The following is a 23,742-nucleotide window of genomic DNA, read 5'->3' on the forward strand; positions in this document are numbered from 1 at the left end:
TGACCAAGATGTAGTCCAATCCCTAGCACATGGACACTTCTGATAAAGCTTGGCTGCGTGGATGCGTGGGTGGATGGGTGGGTAAATGAATGTATGGATAGGTGAATGGTAGGCAGATGGATGGATGGATGGATGGATGGATGGACACATGGGTGGGTGGGTGAATGGATGGATGGATGGATGGACACATGGGCGGGTGGGTAGATGGATAAATGGATGGATGGACACATGGGTGAGTGGATGGATGGATGGATGGATGGATGGATGGATGGATAGATGGACACATGGGCAGGTGGGTAGATGGATGAATGGATGGATGGATGGTTGGGTGGCTGGCTGGCTGGATGAATAGGGATGTAGGTGGGGGATAAATGGATGGATGGATGGACACATGGGTGGGTGGGTGGGTGGATGGATAGATAGAAATGTGGATGGGGGGATAGATGGATGGATGGATGGATGGATGGATGGATGGTTGGATGGATGGGTGGGTGGGTGGATGAATGAATGGATGGGTGACTGGATGGATGGACAGATGGACGGGTAGGTGGATATAAACATGAATGGATGGATAGATGGAAAGAGAGAATAGAGATATGATGGGTAGATGGATAAGTAATAGGAAGATATGGAGTATTAGGCAAATACTGTAAAAAGCAGCTCCGGATAAGGTGCCTGGAGAACCGAGTTTGGTCTCCGTCACCCATGCCGGGTGGCTCACAACTGCCTATGAGTCCAGCTGCAGTGAGAACCAATTCCTCTGGCCCCCACAGCACCTGTACATGTGTGTGCGTATGTATCATTTAAAAATGAATAAATGTTTTAAAGATATGTTAAGGTTTTTACAGTGATTCAAGGATGCCGCCTTTGCCAGGACGACTTGGAGTCACAGAAATGCCATTCGTAGGCTGGCTTCTTAGAATGTCTCCAAGCTACAGTTTGTGTGTCTACCAGCTGGTCTGGCCATGCAGCTGGGCCACAGGACCCACAGAGGACAGCAGGGGGCAGTGTCACCTGTCCTCTGAGAAGACGCTCTACTCCGGCCTCCTGCTGCCAGGCAAACACAGAGAAGCCCTGTGTGCCATTAGGGCCTCATAGGAACAGGAGGGGGTCCACACAGAGGGTACCACTCCTTGCTCGGCCTCCCCACGCCCCTGGTGCCTAGATGTCCATCACAACCTATAACTTGTAAGCAGTCCATGATCCGGGTGTGCTTACTTTAGGATGAGCTTCACCAAGACGTCATAGATCTTGCCTTCCCAGTACTCATAGTAGGAGGCCAGCTTGGGGGCCCTGCCCGTGTTGGTATGTACAACCAGACCTTCCACCTTGGTCAGCAGAGGCCCGATAGCCATGTACCACCGGACCATGTGATCTACATCCTTGCTCCTTTCTTGTTCAATGTACTCGAAGAACTCTTTTACACCTGTAGAGAAGGACAAGAGTTACACACAGCCCCATAGCAAGAAAGTACTTCAAGGGCCAGTGAGATGGCTTGACAGATAAAGGAGCTTGCCACCAAGCCTGATAATCTGAGTTCAGTCCCTGTGAACCCACTTAGTAGAAAGAACCAACTTCTGCAAGTTATCCTCTGACTTCCACAGGTGCACCACAGAAAACACACATACACACACACACACAGAGAGAGAGAGAGAGAGAGAGAGAGAGAGACAGAGACAGAGAGACGGAGACAGAGGAGGGAGGGAAAGAGGGAGGGAGGGAAGGAGAGGGAGAGGGAGAGAGAGCATAGGCGTAACACTACTGTATACTATGCAAAGATTATCCTTGGATCATTTGAATGCTTAATTCTGAGCCCCCTCCCCCATAACTGGTTATAATCCTTAGTCTAAGAATCTCCTATCTTAATATTGTATAAACATTCCTGCCCAATTATTCCCTGACTTGTCCATAAAGTTAGCTAATCAGACAAGGACTGAGCAGGGGAGAGAATAGAGCTGGACTTCCTGGCAGCCAGGGAAGGAGGAGAGAGAAATGGGAAGGGGGGATTAGCCATAGGGAGGGTCCAGAAGATGCTGCAAGAAAACACCTTGAGCAGAGAGCAACACATCAGTACTAAAGTGCAAATGTTCTGGGGATTTTGACTGGGAGGCAGCTAGATTAGCTTAGAGGATTAAAACAGAGAAATGCTGCTCAGTTGTTGTGCCCTTAAAGCTTGTTCGGTAATATAATAGAGCAGTCTCGATTATTCGGAAGCTAACTGGGTTAAAAGGAAAATAGTAACATCCTTATTTAGAAGGACACTAACACCACAAAATACATAAGAAAATTAACAAGAAAATAATTAAAGAAACTACTTTGGGGCTGGAGAGATGGCTCAGTGGTTAAGGGCACTGGCTGCTCTTGCAGACGTCTTGAGTTCAAATCCCAGCAACCACATGGTGGCTCACAACCATCTGTAGCCCCAAATCCAGGGAATCTGATGCCAGCTTCTGCCCCTGTAGACACTCATGCACGTTGTACACAAACATGCAGGCAAAACGCCCAACCACATAAATGAGAATAGATGAAATTATAAAAGGAAAGTTCTTTATGCCTGCAGAAGGAGATATTAGTTACACGTGGCAGCTGTGACTCACAACGTCACAGCAGAAGCCATGGGTTCTGTCCTCAAGAACGTGGACTCAACGCCACAGGTTAATTCTCACCTCAAGGAAAAAGTGAATGGCATGAGCCCAGACTGTGGTAGGGGCTCGTGCCCCAGACATAGCCAGTGGCAGTGATGTTTTCCTTGAGTTCTTTAGTGTCTAGGTTTTGAGTTCCTTATTGACTTGTTTAAGACCATCTGAAACACCACTGCTGTGGCGAAAAGCAAATAGGAGCCCATAAAATAGAATTTACCTGAATAATAACAAAGTTACACAGTCGGATGTAGGTGGTACACTCCTGCAATCCCAGTAGTGGGAAGTCTGAGGCAGGAGGATGGCAGGTTCAAAGCCAGCTTGGACAACATAGTTAAAGTCCATCTCAAGAAAAGAAATGTCATCTGAGCGGTGGTGGTGGTGGCAGACACCTTTAATTCTAGCACTCAGAAGGCAGAGGCAGGCAGATCTCTAAGTTCAGGGCCAGCCTGGCCTACAGAACTAGTTCCAGGATAGCCAGGGCTACACAGAGAAACTCTGTCTCAAAAAAAGAAAAGGGGGGGGGGGGAAATAAGTTATTGACAGAAGCCTTTCAAAGTTACTGATGGAAAGTGATTGTTGAGCTGGGTGTAGCGGTGCAGGCCTTTAATCCCAGCACTCAAAAAGCAGAGGTAGGTGAGTGGATCTCTGTGGGTTCGAGGCCTGCCTGGCCTATATAATGAGCCCTTGTCTTTCTCAAAATCCAGAGTCTAGAGGGCTGGGCCTGGCTTGGTGGCAAAGCACTTAGCTAAACACATGAGAGGCCCTGTTCCAGCCCAGGATGGAAGTAAACCATGACCATAAGCTGTAAAAATATTAAGTAACACAGAACATGGCAGAGGGTAGGACAGTGCCGTAATACTTCCAAGTAAGGGGCTGGGGTGGCTAGACCAGTTTATTCCAGTCACGGAATGTGGAATTAACATAGAGACAGTAAACATGAGGCTTCTCCTTCTTCTGTGGCTGACAAGCTGGAAGCCAGGCCTACCTGGGAGCCCATCCTCAGTTTTGGCGACTGGGAACCTGAAAAGGTTGACTGACTCAATTAGTGTAAGCCTGGCGTTGATGTCCTCGGCGTTTTTGTGAATCTGGTGGACGAGAGACTCGAACTTGCCAATGGCCTGTTTGCAGCGTGTGATGTAGTCAGCGATTCCTTGGAGAAGAGAAAGCATTTTGGTTCCATCTCTGCTGTTCCTGGCCCACCCATTTTGGACACCCGTGGTGATGCCACTTAGCTCACAGACCCTGTTCCTCAGCTGTGGTGACGGAGAGGTGGATAAGAACCACTTAGCCCCTGGAGGCCTGGCACAAAGAGGCCTAGGCACATCTTCTATAAGCTTAGTAGTGAGTTTTATTACGTCCCCAGACATCTGTGTGTTTACATATGTGTACCTGAATATGTGCATACATGTCCATAAATTTGAGCATGTACATACGTATGTTCAGGCACCTATATGTGCACGTGTGTGGCTGACCTGTGCATGTGTGTACATGTATGTGCATATGTGTGCACGTGTACATGTGTATAATTGTGTGCATGCATGTATGTGTACACATCTATATGTGTGTAAAATTGTATATGCATGTGTTTATAGGAATGTATGTGTATATGTGTGTGCACCTTATATAAGTTTGTGTAGTTTATATTAACACTTTGTGATATTTGGGTTTTATGGGAAAGGGGCATTATATAAGGTTTCTCTAGGGACTGGGCATGTGGCTCAATGGATAAGAGAGTTTTCTCTATAGACATGAAGACCTGAGTTTGAATTCTCAGTGCCCACAAACAAAGCTGAGCAAGGCTGGGCAAACCTGTAGCCCCAGCATTTTAAGCAGAGACAGGCAGAGCCCAAGAGCTCCCTGGCTAGGCAGCCGAGCCAAAATGGCAAGCCAGAGCTTTGAGAGCCTCTGCTGAAAAGTGATCATGTGACCGAAGAGAACACCTGACTCCTTCCTCTGGCACACACACGCACACACTCACTGACATGCACACATTCGAGTGTACACTTACTTGCACAGTCATCCATGTGCACATCTGCATGCTCCCTTGCACACTCCCGTGCACACACCACCCCACACACAAGAAATAACTATAAAATAAACTGTAAGGCGACTAGGGGCCGTTTACCTAGTGAGTTCCAGTTCAGCCTCTTGTACCCAGACCGGAACACCCGGAGCAGCTCCTGGGAGTGGTCATCCAGGAGCGTTATCTCTGCCTCGTTCAGCGTGTTGACAAGCAGGTGGTAGTGGTCCAGCATGCGCTGGATTCCTTCTGTGTACCTGAGTGAAATACAGGATAGGACATGACTTAAGAACTACAAGAACGCCCCCCCACCCATGGCCTGGCTACCAGCACCCACCCTCAGAACATTTGCAGAGGGTGGGCAGGATGAGACTCAGGGCCAGAGCGTGTGCAAGCACAAGGCCTGTCCGTCCCCAGCATCATGGAGGTACCTGTCACATCCATGGGGAAGGGTCTGCTAGTGTTCTGCACCCAGAAGAGCAACTCCATGTGTGAACCACTGCTTTGTGTTGCGTCCTGATGTGATCAGTGTTGCTAGTTACACACCTCCAGTGCTAAAGCTTCCTATGGCTCGACTGGGGGTGGGGTAACCACTATCTCTAGTCATGTACACTCGTGCTGAGACCACCAGGCTCTGACCAGTAACAGCTAAAACCCTCAGTCACACCGGCCTGGCTAATCTCAGGTCACAAAACAATGCGGAGAGATGTAAGCGTTCGAGAGAGATTTGTGGGGGGGGGGAGGTTTGGCAGGAGTGAGAGTGGATGGGAGGCAAGGCATGCATAAGTGAGATTGTAAATATAATAATACTTTTTAAAGAAATAAGCTGGACCCAGTGGCGTGCGCCTTTAATCTGAGCACAGGGGAGCCAGAGGCAGGAGGATTTCTTTGAGTTTAAAGCCAGATTGGTATATATATATATAAATTTATATATATACATATATAAATGATATGTTATATGATATGTGATGTGATATGTTACATGTGACCTGTAACATATAACATTTAATATTAATATATTATATATTAATAGTTATATTTATTTATCACCTCTAAGAGCTAAAGGGGTAAATCCATTGATACAGTTGCCTGCCTTGCAAATACCAGGCCCTGAGCTCAGCCCCCCAGCTCCCATATATATATAAAACTGAGGACAGTCCCACATCTTTGTAATGCCAGTACTGAAGAAGCGGGAGCAGGCAGATCCCCGTGAGTTACCAGCCAGCCAACCTAGCCAACCCAGTGAGCCTCACACCAATGAGATTCTGCCTTGACAAACAAGCCAAGCTGTGCTTGAGGGCAAGGCCCACAGTTGACCTCTGGGCTCTGCATGCCCTGATATCTGAAACACACAGACACACATGCACACGCACACATACACACTTAAAAAAAATCAAAAGAATTTCAAGAAGCCCTGAGACCAAAAGTGTCCCCTCTGGTTGAAGAAGGATCTTGTCACCTGAGGAATTTGTCTTCCTGGAGGGCCACGTTCCTCGCCAGTTCAGGGATGTTGAACCCCAGCTGCTCTAAGTACTTGGTTTCGTTAATAATCTCTTTGAGAACGGGAGAGAAGTTGATCGTAAATGTGGTTCCCCTGTCTATGGTGGTGGAGTCATCAGTTGTGAGGATACTCTGTGGAGGAGACGGTACATACACGGAACTGGCTGTCCGCCATCGCTTGTAAAACAATGCAGGAAAAGAGCAATGTGGGCCCTTTCCCAGGTGGTCGGGCACAGACAGGAAGTAGTGGATTACACATTCTGTTTCTCTGAGGGTTTGGTTGGTTGTTGTTGTGTTGTTTTGTTTTGTTTTGTTTTTAATAATTTAGATTTGGTCCGGAGAGATGGCTCAGTATAAAATGTTCTCTCTGCCAGCAGAAGGGCTTGAGTTTGGATTCTTAACACTGTGTAAAAAATTTCAAGCATATTCCAAACAATAACAGAGAGAGAGAGAGAGAGAGAGCACCTAGACAGGATTCTAGGGGTTACATGGCCAGCCAGTCTAGCCAAATCCACAAAGTTGGGGGTGACTGACACCTGATGTCAACCTCTGGCCTCTGCATACATGAACATACATGTTAACACCCCTATACATACACACATACACACACACACATTCAGTTTAGCTGCTTCGGGTCCAACTAGACTACAGAGAGAGTTCAAGACCAGCCTAGGCGACTGAGTGAGACCCTGCCTCAAAATAAAAAAGAAGAGCTGGGGTGTTTCCCAGTGGTAGAGAGCCTGCCTAAAATCCCCCAATGAGGGACTGGGGTGTGTTTCTGTGGTGGCATTGCTTCTCTAGCATATATAAAGCTCTGGGGAAAAAAAAATACAAGAGTTATATTTAGTTGCCAGTAGTAGAATATTAGGTGAGGTCCCTTTAAAATGTACATTTCTGGATTTTCTTAGAAAATGGGGAAATCAAATCACGTTGGCAGGCCCAGGCTAGACTTTGGCAAATGACACCCCTGGAGCAAGGCCTTAAAAACCCCAGCTCCCCAAGGTACATGGGGGGCCTCCTGGTGACAGAGAAGTCACCTGCTAGGAAGAGTTTCAGGGGTGACATACATAAGCTGCCAGGTCCACAGACACTGGACTCCTGTGTGGTGGCCATGTGCCAGGCCCAAGGCCACAAAAGAGGGTGGCAAATGGTAACCTTTAAAAACAATTGCCTGTGGGCCTGTGAGGTGGTTCTGTGGTAAAAGTTTCTTGTCACCAACCTATTCTCAGTCCCTGGGACCCACACAGAGGAAGGAGAAAACCGGCTCCTATAAACTGTCATCTGATGAACACACACAAAACACACACACACACACACAGTAATGTAAAAACCTGTGACTTGTGTATGATTCAATCAGGGCTTCCTAGGCTTCTGTTGTCCAGTTCACTCAATTATTTTTAACATGTGTGCATGCATTTGTGCAAGGAGGTGCACATGGGTGTGTATTCATGTGAAGGACAGAGAACAACCTTGGCATCATTTCTCTAGTGTCATCTTGGTTTTTAAGACTAATTTGGGGCTGGAGAGATGGCTCAGTGATTAAGAGCACTGACTGCTCTTCCGGAAGTCCTGGGTTCAAATCCCAGCAACCACATGGTGGCTCACAACCATCTGTAATGAGATATGATGCCCTTTTCTGGTGGTGTAGCTACAGTATATTCATATACATAAAATGAATAAATAAATCTTTTTAAAAGGACTTATATAGGGGTGGATATATACACATGAGTACAAGGTACCCAGGGAGGCCAAAAGAGGACATCAAAGCCCCTGGGACTGGCGTCACGGGCAGTCGTGACCCTCCCTGAGTGAATATGAGGGATCAAGCTTGGCTCCTCTGCAAGAGCAGAGTGTGTTCTTAGCCACTGAGCCGTCCTCTCTTCAGCTGGACTTGGTTTTTTGAGTCAGGGTCTCTTGCTGGCTGGAGGCGCCCAAGGTGTGAGTGCTCCCAGCTGAGCCATCTCCCCCAGCCCCTCAACTTGTTTCCTGAAGGAGGAGGAGAAGCCACTCAAGGGGTGAGTGTGGCTGCTGCCGGTACCTCTGTTTCCTTCCCAGCCCAGCATGTGGAAGGGCGTACCTTGGTGAGCAGGCTCTTCTTCATGAGGTTTGGGAGGGTCTGCTCTGTGGCCTCCTTCCAATGCTCATACTTCACATCCTCATACTCCTTCATCTTCCTCCCCACCTCCAGGTACCGCTGCTTCACCTAGCGGGAATTGGAGCAGCCGTCACGCTTGTCCCAGAAAACGATGCCTTCTGCCCTCTCTATCCATCCCGCCTCTTTCTGCAACTGCGTGCGCATTCGGATGAACAGTCACACCACTCTGGACAATGGAAATAGCATTTTCACACGTGGTAGCGGGGTGGTGGTAGTGGTGGGGTTTTGGCTCGAAAACCAGGCTCGAAAACCAGCCACAAACCTCAGTTCTTGAGGAAAGGTTTAGAGGTGTTTTGAGGGCTGGAGAGACAGACGGTTCAGCAACTACGAGCACTTGCCGTCCTTCCTGAGGACCGGGGTTCAGCTCCCAGCACCCACAGAGTGGCTCAGATCCACCTGTACCTTCAGCTCCAGAGGATCTGGAGGCACCTACACGTATGTAAACTCACACACAGGGGGAAATGCACATCCATAAATAAATTCAATACTAAACCATGTTTAAATGGCTAACAGAAGTAAAATGAGGGCCAGGGTGGTAGTGACTCACACCTGTAATCTCAGCTCTCAGGGTAGGGGGTGTATGGGGGGCTTACATTCCAGGCTAACCTGGGCTATGAAGCCAGACTCTATCTCAGAAAAAGAAAATAAAAACCGAGCAGATTAAGGAAATCACACGTGTTTTCGTGAACATGTGACATGTGAACACTATGTGGAGTTCACACACAGCAGTCAGAACTAGGAAGGCATGTCTGTCCCTCCGTGTGTCACCAAGAGTAGCTTCCTTGGATCAACAGGGCAACATAGATCACGTGATCTTCAAATGTCTCTGCTATAAACTATATGGATTTTCAAAAGACGTGTTCTATTTTTAGTTACACACATGTGAATGTGTGCACACACCTGAGTGTGAATGCCCATGGAGGCCAGAGGAATTGGATCCCCTGGAGCAAGAGTTACAGGTGGTTGTGAGCCACCCAACATGGGAGCTAGAGTCCAAATCAGGTCCCCTGAAAAAGCAGAACCTGCTCTTTACCTCTGAGCTCTCTCTTCACCCCAAACTCTGAAGTTATTTAAAGAAAAAAAAAAAGTCTGTCAGCTTCTGCTTTACTACACACAAAAAGCTCTGGAAGAAGGGATAGCCAGAGTTAAAATGACAGTGGTCATAAATAAGTCAGGCATGTGACTCAGCTGGTAGAGCATTTGTTTAGTAGCCACAAACCTCAGGGTTCCATCCCTAGCACCACAGAAGCCAGTTGTGGTGTCACCATCTCTAGTCCCAGGATTTAGGAGATGGAGGCAGAAGAATCGAGTCCAAAGTCATCTCAGCTAAATAGTGAGTTTGAAGTCAGCCTGGGCTACTTAAGACTCTGTCTCAGTGGGGCAGTGGTATCACACACTTTTAATCCTAGCACTCAGGAGTCAGAGGCAGGCTAATCTCTGAGTTTGAGGTCAGCCTGGTGTACAGAACAAGTTCCAGGATAACCAGGGCAGCACAGAGAAACCCTGTCTCAAAAAAAAAAAAAAAAAAAAAAAAAAAAAAAAAAAAAAAAAAAACCAGAGAGAGGCTGTCTCAAAAGTAAATTTTAAAAAAGAATGATAGATGATAGATAGATAGATAGATATAGATAGATAGATAGATAGATGGATGGATGGATGGATGGATGGATGGATGAATGGATGGATGGATAGATAGATGGATAGATAGATAGATAGGTAGATAGATAGACAGAGAGAAAGAAAGAGAGAGAGACAGGCAGGCAGGCAGATAGACAGAGAGACAAGCAGACAGACAGGCAGGCAGGCAGATAGAGAGACAGGCAAACAGTCAGACAGACAGACAGGCAGGCAGGCAGGCAGATAGACAGAGAGACAGATGACAGTGGTCACCCTTCAAAACAAACTCAAATCCATGGAGAAGCAAGCAGGCGTCCTAAGCTCTGAGACTGGAAGACAAGGCCAGAAGGAACCTGAGATAAGAAGGCTCAGGAAACAGGGTGTCTGCAAGCATGGACATGCCACTGGCCAGCCAAGGTGGCAGTCACAGAGCAAATGAGGAGCACAGAGCGGCCACCAGCGGCGGTGACATACCTGCTGGCCCCTCTCACTGTCCAGGAGTTCCTCTACCTCCATGAACCGAAGGATGGTGTGCTTGATCCTGTAGAAGAGGGACCGCTCCCAGCAGATGGCGCCTGCCACGGGAGGGTGGTTCTTGTACAGCGGCGGGTTGTCCTGGTTCTGCACAAAGATCTTATTAACGATATCAATCTGAAAAGCAAACGGGTGCCCTTGTCAGCCTCACGTGTCCTGCCAGCCAGGCGAGGAGGAGAAAGGGTGCGAATGAGATCGGGGTGTGGCAGAACCTGGGGTCTCACTGAGGCCCCGAGGTCCATCCCCAGCACTGTTGTTGGGGGAGGGGAGCAGGAAAATCTAAAGAGAATACAGTCTTTATTGTTGGCTTAGTGTTTACTACTGTGGTGGCCTGGATATGGGAAGGCCTATGGGGGTGGGGGCGGGGGAATATATCACTGGGTAGGCAGGCTTTTCGGGCTCCTGGTGCTCACGATCTGCCCCGTATAGGAGAGTTAGTCTCTTCCTGAATGCCTTTGGAACAAGAGGAGGGACTCTCAGCTCCTTCTCCAGCACCATGTCTACCTGTGTGCCGCCATGCTTCCCACCATGATGATAATGGACTGAACCTCTAAAACTGTAAACCAGCCCCAATTACATTGCCATTTCAAGAGTTGCTTGGTCGTGGTGTCTGTTCACAGCAATGGCAGCCACTCTAACTAAGACAACTATTTTTTTCTTTCGTATACCCTCTCATCTCTTTTATCTAAGTGTTCCTGATTGGGTTGAATTATCTGAAATCCTTAAAGCTGTTCTGAGGTGACCACTGGCAGGCGGTACATTTTAAAAGAAGTGTTTCTGGGCTGGGCTGTGGCCACGTGTTCACTGCCGGGGTAGCCAGAGGTCCCCCGGCCGGTCACCTCCTTGTAATACTGTGACAGGATGTCATTAAACTTCATCATCATCTGCCTGTTGATGGCCTCCCGTGAACGAATATGCTTGAATTTTAGCAGCATGTCGAAGGCCGCTTCCGCTGAGCGAAGTGTTTTGAAAGATTCGTCAATGAAATTTTTTGCTTCTTTCTCAATAACCTGCCGAAAGAAAGAGGAGGAGGAGGAGGAGGAAGAAAGGGAAGGAAAGTTAGAGGAAGGGAGATGGGAGGGGGAGGAGGAAGAAAGGGAAGGAGAAAGAAAACAGAGAAAAGAGAAAACGTTGAAGAAGCTTGTCATGGTCTTGCATGGAAGTGGGGTGAGGGGGCTCAGCAGCTTGGGATAGGGCTCTATTGTGTCTTAGGGAAAGTTGGCATCTAGTCAGAGAAACTTGCGTGACCTGGGGCATGGCTCAGTTGGGAAAGTATTTGTCTCGCAAGGATGAGGAGCTATGTTGGGACTCCAGGATCCACATGAAAAGCCTGGGTGACCACACCTGCCACCCGAGCTTGGAGGGCGGTGGCAGAGGCAGGAGAATTGCGTAGTTTCAGCCTCAGGGAGGAAACTTGAGGTTGGGTTCAGGAAGAGACCCTGCCTCAAAGAAATATGTGGGGTGAGGCCCAACAGGACAGACACCCTCTTCTGGCCTCTGAGATGCATGCAACTCACACACACACACACACACATGCACACACATGCACATACACACACACATGCACACACATACACACACACACACACACACACACATGAACACACAAACATGCACACACACACACATCCTTATAGGAAGCCTCTGCTTCTGTGGTTGAATCAATGGCTGGGTCACTTGCCAGAACTTCAAGCTTGAAGTCTTCCATCACATATTTCCAGTACGGGGAGGACTTGATGCTGAAGGGGTCAAAGTTCAAGCTCTCCATAGGGGCGACCAAGCTGTCTACCCTGCAAAGGACATCGTCGATTCTCTTGGGGTCCCCGGTCACAGCCTTGAGCTCTGGGCCAAATATGTTGTAAAATTCTTCCAAGACCTGGTAGTGGGGGACAGAATGGAAGGGGGCTAAGCATCCTTGGGTTTACTCTGAACATTCGAATTGTAAACAGATAGCACTTCCAAAGTCCCAACACACAGGCAACCTTCTCCCCATCTGAGACCTTTGGGACTGAGACCACACACACAGGATAAGACTCAGAGGCCCCGGGGCCCAGAGAGATGGCTCAGGGGTTAAGAGCACTGAATTAATAAGCCCAGGCACATGGAGAGCATTACATCAAGACTGGACAAGGCAATCCAATAGGAGGAAAAGGGTCCCATAAGTAGGCAAAAGAGTCAAAGACAGCCCCAGCTCCTGCCTGTGGGAATCTTCACCTTGTTTGTTTGTTGTTTGTTTGTTTGTTTGTTTGTTTGTTTTGAGTCTCTCACTGAGCCTGGGACTCTAGGGCTCAGCAAGCCTGGTGACTGATTACTGAGCCTCAAGGGTCCGCCTCCCCAGCACTAGGATTACAGTGACAGAGAGCCCTGGGCCTGCCCAGCCAATTAATGTAGAGGTCACCAGGACCACCAATAATTATGCGGCCTTGCAGAGAGGTCAGAGCACAAAGAAAAGCTGCAAAGCCTGCTGGAAAGATGATTCAGTCAGTAAGAACCATGATGACCCAAAACTGATTCATCAGTCATAATGGCTCATGCCTGTAATCCCAGTACTGGGGAGGTGGAGACAGATAGGCCCCTGAGGCTCACTGGCCAGACAGCCTAGATACGCACAGAGTCACAAAAGACCTGGGGTGCAGTGGCACATTCTGGTACATTCTAGAACTCCATACATCTTTCTTCCAATGGTTTCTTTCTCCTGGGCACTTCAGGCTGATAGCATAATTAACACCCCCCCTCCCCCATCCAAAGGCCAGAATGTGTCCTTCCATCAGACAAACCCATACACATCCCCTGAAGTGGCTCCTACCTGCAGAATATATGAGAGGTCCTGGCAGATGTTGGCCATGTAGTCTGTTCTCTCAAACAGCCGCTTCCGGTCAAATTCCCACCGTGCCTCTCGGCCAGAAGCCTCGATCTTGGCCCGAATATCGAAGTAGGCTTTCTTCCACAGCTTCAGAGTGTTTCTGGCCTCCTGGGTTTTGAGCTGTGCGCTTGCTCTGTTTTCCCTGTTAAGCAGCAGATGCTCTTAATCGCTGAGCCACCTTTCCAGCCACGCGCTCTTACATCAACCGCTGTGACGGCTAGTCCCAAGAGTATACTGCCAACAACTGAATCTCTGTGATAATTGTTTCGCAGTGCTGGAGACGAAACCCAGGCCCCTCCGCACACCATGAGCCTGCTCTACTGCTGAGCTCCACCCTAGCCCTGAGTCCTGCACAGTCTGAACAGAGATGCTGGACTCCCAGAAGGGACCCCAGCTGGCCCTGTGGCTTCCTCTCACTTGAACAGAGTGCGTAGGTTGATGACTCGGCACACGCGCTCGGCAATCTCCCAGGCAATGCGTTCCATGAGTGGGATCATCCTCTCGTCTCGGTTGTAGTGCCTAGAAATGATCCACACCATGCGCAGGGCACTCATCATGGATGGAATGGTGTCCAGGACCACGTGGAAGCTGGAGCCGTGTGTGATGTTCTGCCAAAGCCACACAGAGGGGACAAAGGGGATAGAAGAAGGACTTAGTCTCAAAGCTAAGAATCAATTGTCTCTCTCTTTCTCACTAATACACACACACACACATACACACACATATGTACACACATACACACACACATACACACACATACACACACATACACACACACACATACACACACATACACACACACATACACACACATGCACACACACACATACACACACATACACACACACACACATACACACATATACACACACATACACACACATACACACACATACACACACACACTCACACCAGGTTAGAGCTTTTCCCAAGCACAGCCTTAGCCATTAGCCTTCTCTTTGTCTTCTGGAAGTAAGCCACCACCGGTGAAGGGTGATCATTCTACCCTGCGATCAGCTGGCCCGGAGATGAGCCATTCTCCAGGAGAGGCCCTGCCTCTGAGACTTCACAGGAAATAAGGCCCGAGGGCACTCAGGCAGAAGAGCAGGCAAGAAAGCCAGCCATTCTGCAAGGGCATGATCCACCCCACAACTCAATAGATGCCCCTGAAGGTGGAACCCTTCCCAAATCCTGACCCACTAAAATGGGGGGGATAGTGGTTTTATCAAGAAAATGATCACACACCCATACACAAGAACATGATGTCCTAATTAATGCCAGCTATCAACATGACACAGCCTGGAGTCATCTGAAGAAGCCTTAATTCAAGAATTGCTTCAATCAGACTGACCCAAGACCATATTTGTGAGAAATTGCCTTAGTTGATCCTTGAGAATAGTAGGGGGAAGAGGGTAAGAGAGTAAGAAAGCAAGAAAGAGAGGAGGGGGGCTAACAGTCCCTTTTATAGGGTCAGGCATACCTGGCTGTTGCCAGGTAACTGTGGGGCGGAGCTTAGACAGAATGCTAACACCATGTGTCAAGTTTCTCATTAGCTTCCTGTTGCTCTGATGGACCTTTCTTCCTTCTAAATCCGTAAAAGAAATTTTTTGTGGGTGTGGGTGTCTGCATGTGCATGTAACTGTGTGCTTTGTGTATCTACTATTCTCTTGACTCCCCTCCTCATGCCCTGCCCTGAATAAACTCTATTCTATACTGTACCATCCATGGGCTGGTCCCTCAGGAGGAAGCGATGCCTCAGCATGGCCCTGCCAGAGACACCCCTTCCCCCACACCTCACCACACCTCCATAGAACATATTCCCCTTGGGGCTGGAGAGATGGCTCAGAGGTTAAGAGCACTGACTGCTTTTCCCAGCAACCACTTGGTGGCTCACAACCATCAGTAATGGGATCTGATGCCCTCTTCTGGTGTGTCTGAAGATAGCAACAGTGTACTTATATGTAAGAAATAAATATTAAAAAAAAAAACATATCCCCCACTCTCTTTATCTTTTTATAAACACATCACGTGGTATATCTGATGGGGAGCCTACAATTCAGTCTTTTATGTTAGTATTACAGCCCATAATATAAACAAGAGGTGACATAGTGCATCCTGGGAGCATCTGGTAGAACAGAGCTATGCACTTCCTGTAAGTCAGGAAGCACAGAAGCAGACCGAGAGGAACCCTCCAAGGACAACAGTCCCCTGCCCCGCCACCCTGTGCCCCAGCTCCCATGGCCTACTTTCTCCACTAAGGCCTCCACTTTCCGAAGGTTCCAGAAACTCACAGAACAGCAATACCATAAGCCCCTGGATGACAGTTCCATTAAAACCACAACACAGCATGTTGTGTTCATGAAGACAAAAATGCAGGAACACAAAAATAATAGAAGATAAACATTTAGGCCCTGGAGAGATGGCTCGTTAGTTAAGAGCATGTACTTCTCCCCCAGAAGACTCAGGTTCAGTTCCCAGCACCACCATGTCATGTGGCTCACAACTGATAAGTCTAGCACCAGGCCAGAGCCTCTGTGGGCACCTTCATTCATTCATTCATTCATTCATTCATTCATGCTTGCAGAGGCTTATACATCTTTACAAATGATAATTAAAAAATTAAGAACACAGGAACAGCTGGGTGGTGATGCATGCCTTTAGTCTCAGCACTTGGGAGGCAGAAGCAGAGATATTTCTGTGAGTTCAAGGCCAGCCTGGCCTACGGGGCAAGTTCCAGGACAGCCAGGGCTACATATGTGGCACAAACAATCATAGAAGCAGTCTGGACACCCGTGAGTGTGGTCTGACACGTGGTCATAAGCCTGGTCCAACTCTATGAAGGAGCTTGATTCCACCGGAAGCACTCACGCCTCCGATTGTGAGAGGATAAAAAGTGCAAAGGGACAGAGAGGAAGGTGACTGCACTCTGGTGACACTCGGGGATCTGGGGGAGGCAGAGGTGAGACTTGGGGGTTAAATGGGTTCAGGTTCTCAGTGTAGGTGCTGAAGGTGTGCACATGTATGTCATTTATCTGGGGATTGGATGATCAGAGGTGGAGAAGAACTGCCCTGCCCTCCCATCTGAGATTAAATAATTAATACAACAGGTTTAAACCTAATGCTTCGGATAGTTCAGGTAGAAGTGGTGTTGCGCCGAAGGGATACCACAGTCCGTGAGGGCTTGCCTTATAAGCACCAGAACCTGTGTTTAACTCCCAGAGCCCAGACTAACACACCACGTGTGGGCGGTACATGCTCAACATTCCACACCCAGGGAGGCACAGACAATGGAGCTCCTGGCCAATGAGAGACCGAGACTCAAAAGAACGAAGCAAGAGCTGGAGACGTTGCTTGGTGGTTAAGAGCAATGGCTGCTGCTCTTCCAGAGGACTGAGATTTGATTCCCTGCACCCACACGGTGGTTCACAGGGACCTTTAACTCCTGTTCCAGGGGGTCCGACTCCCTCTTCTGTCCTTCATGGGATGTGCAGACAAAATACCCATTATTTTTTTTAAAAGCTTGGTGTGGTGAGAGGCAGAGGCAGGTGGATCCCTGTGAGGCCAGCCTGGTTTGTACAGTTAGTCCCAGGACAGCCAGAGCTACACAGAGAAACCCTGTCTTGAAAAAAAAAATGAAGGAAAAATGGAAAGAAAGGGAGGGAAGGAGGGAGAGAGGAAGGGAGAGAGAGATAGAGAGAGAGAGAGAGAGAGAGAGAGAGAGAGAGAGAGAGGAAGGAAGGAAGGAAGGAAAAGAAAGAAAAGAAAGAGTAAGAGAGAAAAAGGAAGGGAGGGAGGAAGGAAGGAAGAAAGGAAAAAAGGAAGGAAGGAAGGAAAGAGTAAGAGAGAAAGAGAGAGAGAGAGAGAGAGAGAGAGAGAGAGAGAGAGAGAGAGAGAAAGAGAGAAAGAAAGAGAAAAAGACTTAGGTAGCCCAGGATAGCCTCAGATTTTCTACACGACCAAGGATGACCTTGAATTTTTGATCCTTCTGTTCTACTTCCTGAGTGATAGGATTACAGGTGAGTACCACCATGCTAGGTGTATGTGGTCCTAGGGATAAAAATCAGGGCTTCGCGCATGCAAAGCACGTACTCTCTCAGCTGAGCCACAACCCCAGCTCCTAAATGTAATTTTAAAAATATCTGTGCAGTGTTCCTCACAGAGCTGGCTTCCCAGAACGCGGCCCATCCTCTGTACCTTGAAGTGACGTTCCACAGTGGACAGGAAACGCACGTTGTCAGAGGCCTCCATGTGGAGTTTGAACAGTTCTGTCAGGACAGGCTGCACATTGGCCATGAGCATGGATTCCGCTTCCTTGATCACTTCCAAGACCTTCTTCACAAATGGAAGCTTCGTCTGCTCATAGAGGGCGCTCAATGTTGCATTTCTTTCTCGCCAGAACTCGATTTCAGCCAGAGGACCGTTGCCCTGAGAGGTGTGAGCACGCAGATACACACAGTTAGGTGGGTGGACACCTGTGGTCATTTCTACAGTGATATTGTCCCAACTGCTCCATACAGAGGTGAGTCAGTAGAGAGCTTCTGTGTGGGCTTCTCATCCTGCATGGTCCAATCAGAGTGGACCCGCAGAGCCCTGCCTTTCCTGGTACGCCCACAGTGCCAGAAACTGTGACTACGAAGGAGAAAGCATCAGCCCCACAGCAGAAGAGATTCCGAAAGCTGCTCAGCCAGTGCTCTGAGCAAAGCTACCTTCTGTTATGGGAACAAGGAATGTATCTATCCTCTCTTTCTTCTGTGCGTCTGTGTGTGAGAGATCATGTATGTATTGCACATGTGTATGTGTGTATATGTGTATGTGTGCTCATGTATACACATGAGCATTGTGCATGTATGCTTGTTAGAGTGTGTGCATACACATGAGTTATGGGCTTGTGAGAATGTATGTGATCATGTTGTGTTGCATGTGTGTGTATGTGTGTACCTGTATACACATGGACATGTGTGCTTGAGTGTCTGTGCTCATGACAGAAAAAGAGAGCATGTGTTTGTGATCATGTGTGCAATGTGTGCATTGAACATGTATATGTGTGTATACATGTGAGTGTGTGCACATAAGTGTGTTCTAGGAAAAGTGTGTGTGCATGTGTGTGTGTGTGTGTGTGTGTGTGTGTGTCATTCAGCAGGAGCTATCCATCTTGTTTTAATTTTTCTTTTCACTTGTTTTTAAACCAGGTCTTAATGGTTTCCCTGGCTGGCCTGGAACTCGCTATGTAGACCAATGTCTTGGGGCATCTCCTGCTGTGATAAGACACTGCTGGTCAAATCGACTTGAGGAAGAAAGGGCTCCAGCCAGTTCCCCAGCCCAGTGCACCCTGGAGAAAAGTGGGGCAGGAACCCAGAGGCAGGACCTGAGGCAGAGGCCACGGAAGAACGATGCTTACTGGCTTGTTCCTCATAGCTTGCTCAGTCTGCTTTCTCATACGGCCCAGGACAACCTGCCCAGGGAGGGGACCACCTGCCATGAGCCAGGCCCTCTCATGTCAACCATCAGTCAAGGAAAGGTGCCACAGGCCAATTTACTGCGGGCATTTTCTCAGTGGAGGTTCCCTCTTCCAAAATGACTCAAGCTTGTGTCGAGTTGACATAAAATTGGGATTGCCTTGAAGTCTCAGAGATGCTTGCCTCTACTTCCCTGACGCTGGGACTAAAAGCCTGGACCATCAGGTCCCCCACACAACTTGTTTTCTTATTTAAAACAGTTGACGTGGCTTCCTAAGAATGGCAACCCGACCAGCTCAGCCTGTGGTCGGAAGAAAAATGGCGCTCATAGATTCATATGTTTGAAAGCTTAGCTATCGGTTATAAAGGATTAGGAAGATTAGGAAGTGTAGCCCTGTTGGAGTAGGTGTGCCCTGGAGGCGGGGCTTTGGAATTTCTAAAACCCAAGCCATTCTCAGGGTCTCAAGCTCTACCCCCTGCTTGCTAGTCAGTCAGGATACAGCCTCTGCTGCTGCTTCAGGACCACGCCTATCTACTGCGACACCGTCTGCCGCCATCAACTAAGCCTCTCAAACTGGGTGCAAGCCTCCAATTAAATGCTTTCTTTTGTGAGCTGCCTTGATCTTGGTGTCTCTTCACAGCAATAGGACGGTGACCGAGACAGGGTAAGCACTGTCACTCCAGACAGTGATCTGATAGCACCCCAACAAAGGCAGTGACTATGGTACCGAGTCTTGAACAGAAAGGAAAAAAAAGACCTGCCCCTCGGGTGGGTGTAACCTGAGTCTGGCTCCTTACAAGCCCTGCATAGAATACCTGGGGTGTCTTCTTCATCTGGGAATCCAGAGCATATGAAATCTGGCCCAGCCAGTTGATCACACACTGCTCCAAAGTCTCCACCAGTTCCGGATTGGCCATCAGCTCTGACACTTCTCCCTCCACACTGATACTGGGCATCTCCAGCTTGATCTCACCTGGTGGAGGGCATCGAGTTAGAGCCTAGCTTAGGAAAAACCTCTAACACTCAAGTTCAGCAGCCAGCTCTTCCCTCCCGCATCATCCGGTCATTAGCTCATCTCCTCGGCTGTCTCTGGCTTATTCTCTCTCTTTGGAATGTGATCGGAACCCTCTGGTGATGGTCTGGTGGTTAAGTCCCATCAAAGTGATGTCATTACTTGAGAAGTCCCTGGATTGACAATGCAATGACGTTCAGGGTTTTTTGTTTGTTTGTTTGTTTTGTGTTTTTTTCTTTTCCTTTTTCTTTTTTTTTTTTTTTTTTTTTTTTTTACAATTTGAACACAAGACCAGAGTTTAGTGGCTATTTAAGAAATCCTCAGGGGCTGGGGAGGTGGCTCAGTAGTTAAGAGCACTTTCTGTTCTTCCAGAGAGCCAGAGGCATCAGCATCTGAATGGATTGGCTCACAACTCCTGAGTATCTGACGCCCTCTTCTGGCCTCCACTGGTACTGCTCTCACACGCACTCTCCCACCACCATGCAAATACACAGGATGTAAAATAAATCTTTAGAAAGGGGAAATATACCCAGTATAAAGGAAGATAAATCAGGTTATCCCAATCAAGATAACGTAAAGAAGAAAATATTTAAGTCCCGACTCTTTGTCCCAAAGACTGGAGATAATGTGTCCATTCGACAAGAACAGAAGGCTCTGGGGAAATAAATGGCAGTGAGAGGCCTCAGAACTGAGCAGAGCAACCAGCAAGGAGAGATCCAGGCTGAGGAGCACTTCGGGCACACAGAACACGGGAACCAGGGGGATGCCTCCATGGCTAAAGCGCTTGCCACACAAGCATAAGGGCATGAGTTCAAATCCGAAGAACTCCTCCTACGCAAGCCAAGAACAGTGGTTCACATCTGTCATCCTAAAGTAGAGACACAGGGATTCCCTGGGGCTCCATGACCAGCCAGCCTAGCCCAGTTGGCAAGTGAGAGACCTCATCTCTAAAAGGAAAGCGACTGTCACCTAAGGAGGCGACACCTTGCCAGGACCTGCACACACAGGTGCACCCCCCACCCCCGGAGAATTAAGTCATGATTCCCTAGAGTAACAGTTCCACATTACGGCTCTCCTGGCTGCTAAGTGCTCAGTCACCTCTTCCCTGACTGGTCCCCTAAACACCTGGGGACTCCCAGGACACCCAGGGCAACTCCTCTCCCTCATCCAGCCAGCCTCTCCCCCTTTTTCTTCTCTGCTTACCACAGCCAGTTTCCGTTACTGGAAATCAGTGCGGGGGAGGGCACAGCAGGCACCGCCCATCCAAGGACCCCATCCAACGAATGACCCCATCCAATGACCAGTGACAGTGGGTGGCCTAAATTCCACAGACACAGCTTTCAGATGAGGCCCAGTTTCTACCCCCTCTAGAAAGCCTTCTGTGATTGCCCTGCCCTCTTCTGTAGGCCTTGGCATCTCTTCAGGCTCTACTTTCTGCCACACTGGGAGTGGGCAGGGCTGTCCTGTCACGGTAGAGATTTCACTGCCTCACTTCTAAACAAGTCCGTTTTCAGTGAGCATGCAAACAGGAATTCTCGGGCTTGACCTGCGGCTCAGCAGATAGAGCTAGTGCTTGGGATGTACATGGCACAGGGTTCAACCCCCAGCAACGTATAAACGGAGCACTGCAGCACACGGTGTAACCTCAGCACTTGGGAAGTAGAGGCAGGAGGATCAGAAATTGAAAGTCACCCTCAGCTACATGTCACAGATCTGGGCTACAAGACACCCTGTCTGAATGCCTACATACCAAAAAAAATAAAAAAAAAAACAGTGGTGGCACATGCCTTTAATCCCAGCACTAGGGAGGCAGAGGCAGGTGGGACTCTGAGTTCGAGGCCAGCCTGGGCTACAGAGTGAGTTCCAGGACAGCCAGGGATACCCAGAGAAACCCTGTCTCAAATTTTTAAAAAAAGGAATAAATGAACAAATTTTAAAATAAATAAATATTAAAAAAAGAAAAAAGCTAGAGAGATGGCTCAGTGGTTAAGAGCGTTGACTGCTCTTCCAGAGGTCCTGAGTTCAGTTCCCAGCAACCACATGGTGGCTCACAACCATCTGTAATGGGATCTGATGCCCTCTTCTGGTGTATCTGAAGACAGCTACAGTGTACTCATATAAATAAAATAAACTTTGAACGCATACATACATGCAAACCCCCAAACACATAAAATACTATGTTTAAAAGATCATAAACTGTTAGGAACTGATGGCTCATGCCTTTAATCCCAGCACTTGGGAGGCAGAGGCAGGTAGATCTGTAAGTTCAAAGCCAGCCTGGCCTACAGATCGAGCTCCAAGACAGCCAGGAATACACAGAGAATCCCTGTTTCAAAAAACAACCAAACAAATACCACAAAATGAAACAGGACAAAGTTAATAAGCATTCTGGACTTCGGCATTGCCTTCTTAGGATGAATTATTAGTGCTTCAAGAATGGGATGGAGGGGAGGCAGCGGAACAGACCTTCAAGCTGTTGCATGGTCCTTTGAATGTTGTTGGCAAATTTCTGAAGATTCATTAGGAACTCATCGCGTATCAGTTGGACACTGTGGTACTCCATCGCCTCCCCCGGCACGCCAGCCATCTCTGGTGCATCATAAGAAGAAAACTCCTGGGTTTCTACAAACGATAGTCCCTGGCTTGACTCCGATTTGTGCTGGTTGAAGGACAGAGCGGGCATGAAAACCTGCAAATGCACAGTGGAATACAGCGAACCTGTTGGGGGCGGGCTCTTCAGCTGTCTGTTAAATTGATGGATGGACGAGTTGGTGCCAGGTCTGCAATCTTAGCCCTCAGGAGGCTGAGGCAGGAGGATTGCAGCTTGGGGCAGCCTGGGCTTGCCTATTGAGACAGGGAGGATTTTTGATACAGTGGAGGTTGCAGATGATGTCCAGATCTGCTAGTTATGTGGCACGGGGCCGCTTAGAAAGAATTTTGTTTCACTCTGAGGGTGCTGTATAAGGAACGGCTTGATTGGCTTAAGCAGCCAGTGGCTCTGTTCTTAGAAGTCACAGGATTAAAAGATGTCACCCAGAGGCCTGGTGTGAGAGGAGCACACCTGTGATCCCAGCACTTGACAGGCAGGTGCCATAGAACTACCTACGAATTCAAAGCCAGTTTGGTCTACACAGTGAGTTCCAGACCAGCCAGGGCTATACAGACCCTGTCCCAAAGCAAATATATGCTAGATGAATAAGCACACAGACAGCCAGTGACCTTCTGTCCCATATCCGCCACCAAGACCGAACTCTCCAGCCCCTCTCTGTATAATCCACGGTTACCTGGCAGATGGTACCCTTCAGGAACTGGAGCACCTGAGAGTTTAAGATGCCATACTCCATGGTCTCTGGCATCATTTCCATTGCTTCCTTCATGTCGGTGGCTTCTGGGATTGTCTCTAAACAAAAACACACCCTGAGCGTCCAATCAGTGGGTGGTGGGGACATTCCTAGGTGTTCCAGGGGACCTCTCCTTCCTCTCAGAGGCTCTGGTCACAAAGTCAGAAGACAAGACAGGCTAACCGGGATCTAAACAAGCCCTGGGTAAATGAGACTAAAATAGACTACACTGAACTTTTGAGCTGCTGGGAGTTAAAGACTGTGTGAGGTGTAAGGCTGTCCTGAACTTTACATTATAGTACTAACAAGGGGTCTCGGGGACAAGAAATCAATAGGTTATAGTTTACTTACTTATTGTTTCTTTTCTTTTTTATTTTTCTTTTGTTTATTTATCTATTTATTTATGTGAGTACACTGTGGTTATCCTCAGACACACCAGAAGAGGGCATCAGATCTCATTACAGATGGTTGTGAGCCACCATGTGGTTGCATGTAGAACTCAGGACCTCTGGAAAAGCAGTCAGTGCTCTTAACCTCTGAGCCATCTCTCTAGCACCAAAGGGATATATTTTAAAGAGATGTATTTAGCGGCTGAGGAGATGGC

The 23,742-nt window shown here is 48.2% G+C and overlaps 1 protein-coding gene across 1 annotated transcript in view; it reads right to left on the bottom strand.

The window, feature by feature from the left end:
* The window catches only part of DNAH10 (dynein axonemal heavy chain 10), a gene marked incomplete at both ends in the record, with an annotated part of 110,104 nt that overhangs the window by 77,425 nt on the left and 8,937 nt on the right, over positions 1-23,742 (bottom strand). Inside the window, 14 exons of the mRNA XM_080941394.1 lie at positions 1,219-1,426; positions 3,628-3,792; positions 4,768-4,919; positions 6,122-6,294; positions 8,240-8,365; positions 10,406-10,582; positions 11,305-11,475; positions 12,147-12,341; positions 13,272-13,470; positions 13,746-13,936; positions 17,523-17,753; positions 19,601-19,758; positions 22,264-22,486; positions 23,082-23,197. Coding sequence (XP_080797520.1) covers positions 1,219-1,426; positions 3,628-3,792; positions 4,768-4,919; positions 6,122-6,294; positions 8,240-8,365; positions 10,406-10,582; positions 11,305-11,475; positions 12,147-12,341; positions 13,272-13,470; positions 13,746-13,936; positions 17,523-17,753; positions 19,601-19,758; positions 22,264-22,486; positions 23,082-23,197 — 2,485 coding nt within the window. The remainder of the gene's footprint in view (positions 1-1,218; positions 1,427-3,627; positions 3,793-4,767; positions 4,920-6,121; positions 6,295-8,239; positions 8,366-10,405; positions 10,583-11,304; positions 11,476-12,146; positions 12,342-13,271; positions 13,471-13,745; positions 13,937-17,522; positions 17,754-19,600; positions 19,759-22,263; positions 22,487-23,081; positions 23,198-23,742) is intronic.

Source organism: Micromys minutus (assembly GCF_963924665.1).
Source record: "Micromys minutus genome assembly, chromosome: 29".
Classification (NCBI taxonomy): domain Eukaryota; kingdom Metazoa; phylum Chordata; class Mammalia; order Rodentia; family Muridae; genus Micromys; species Micromys minutus.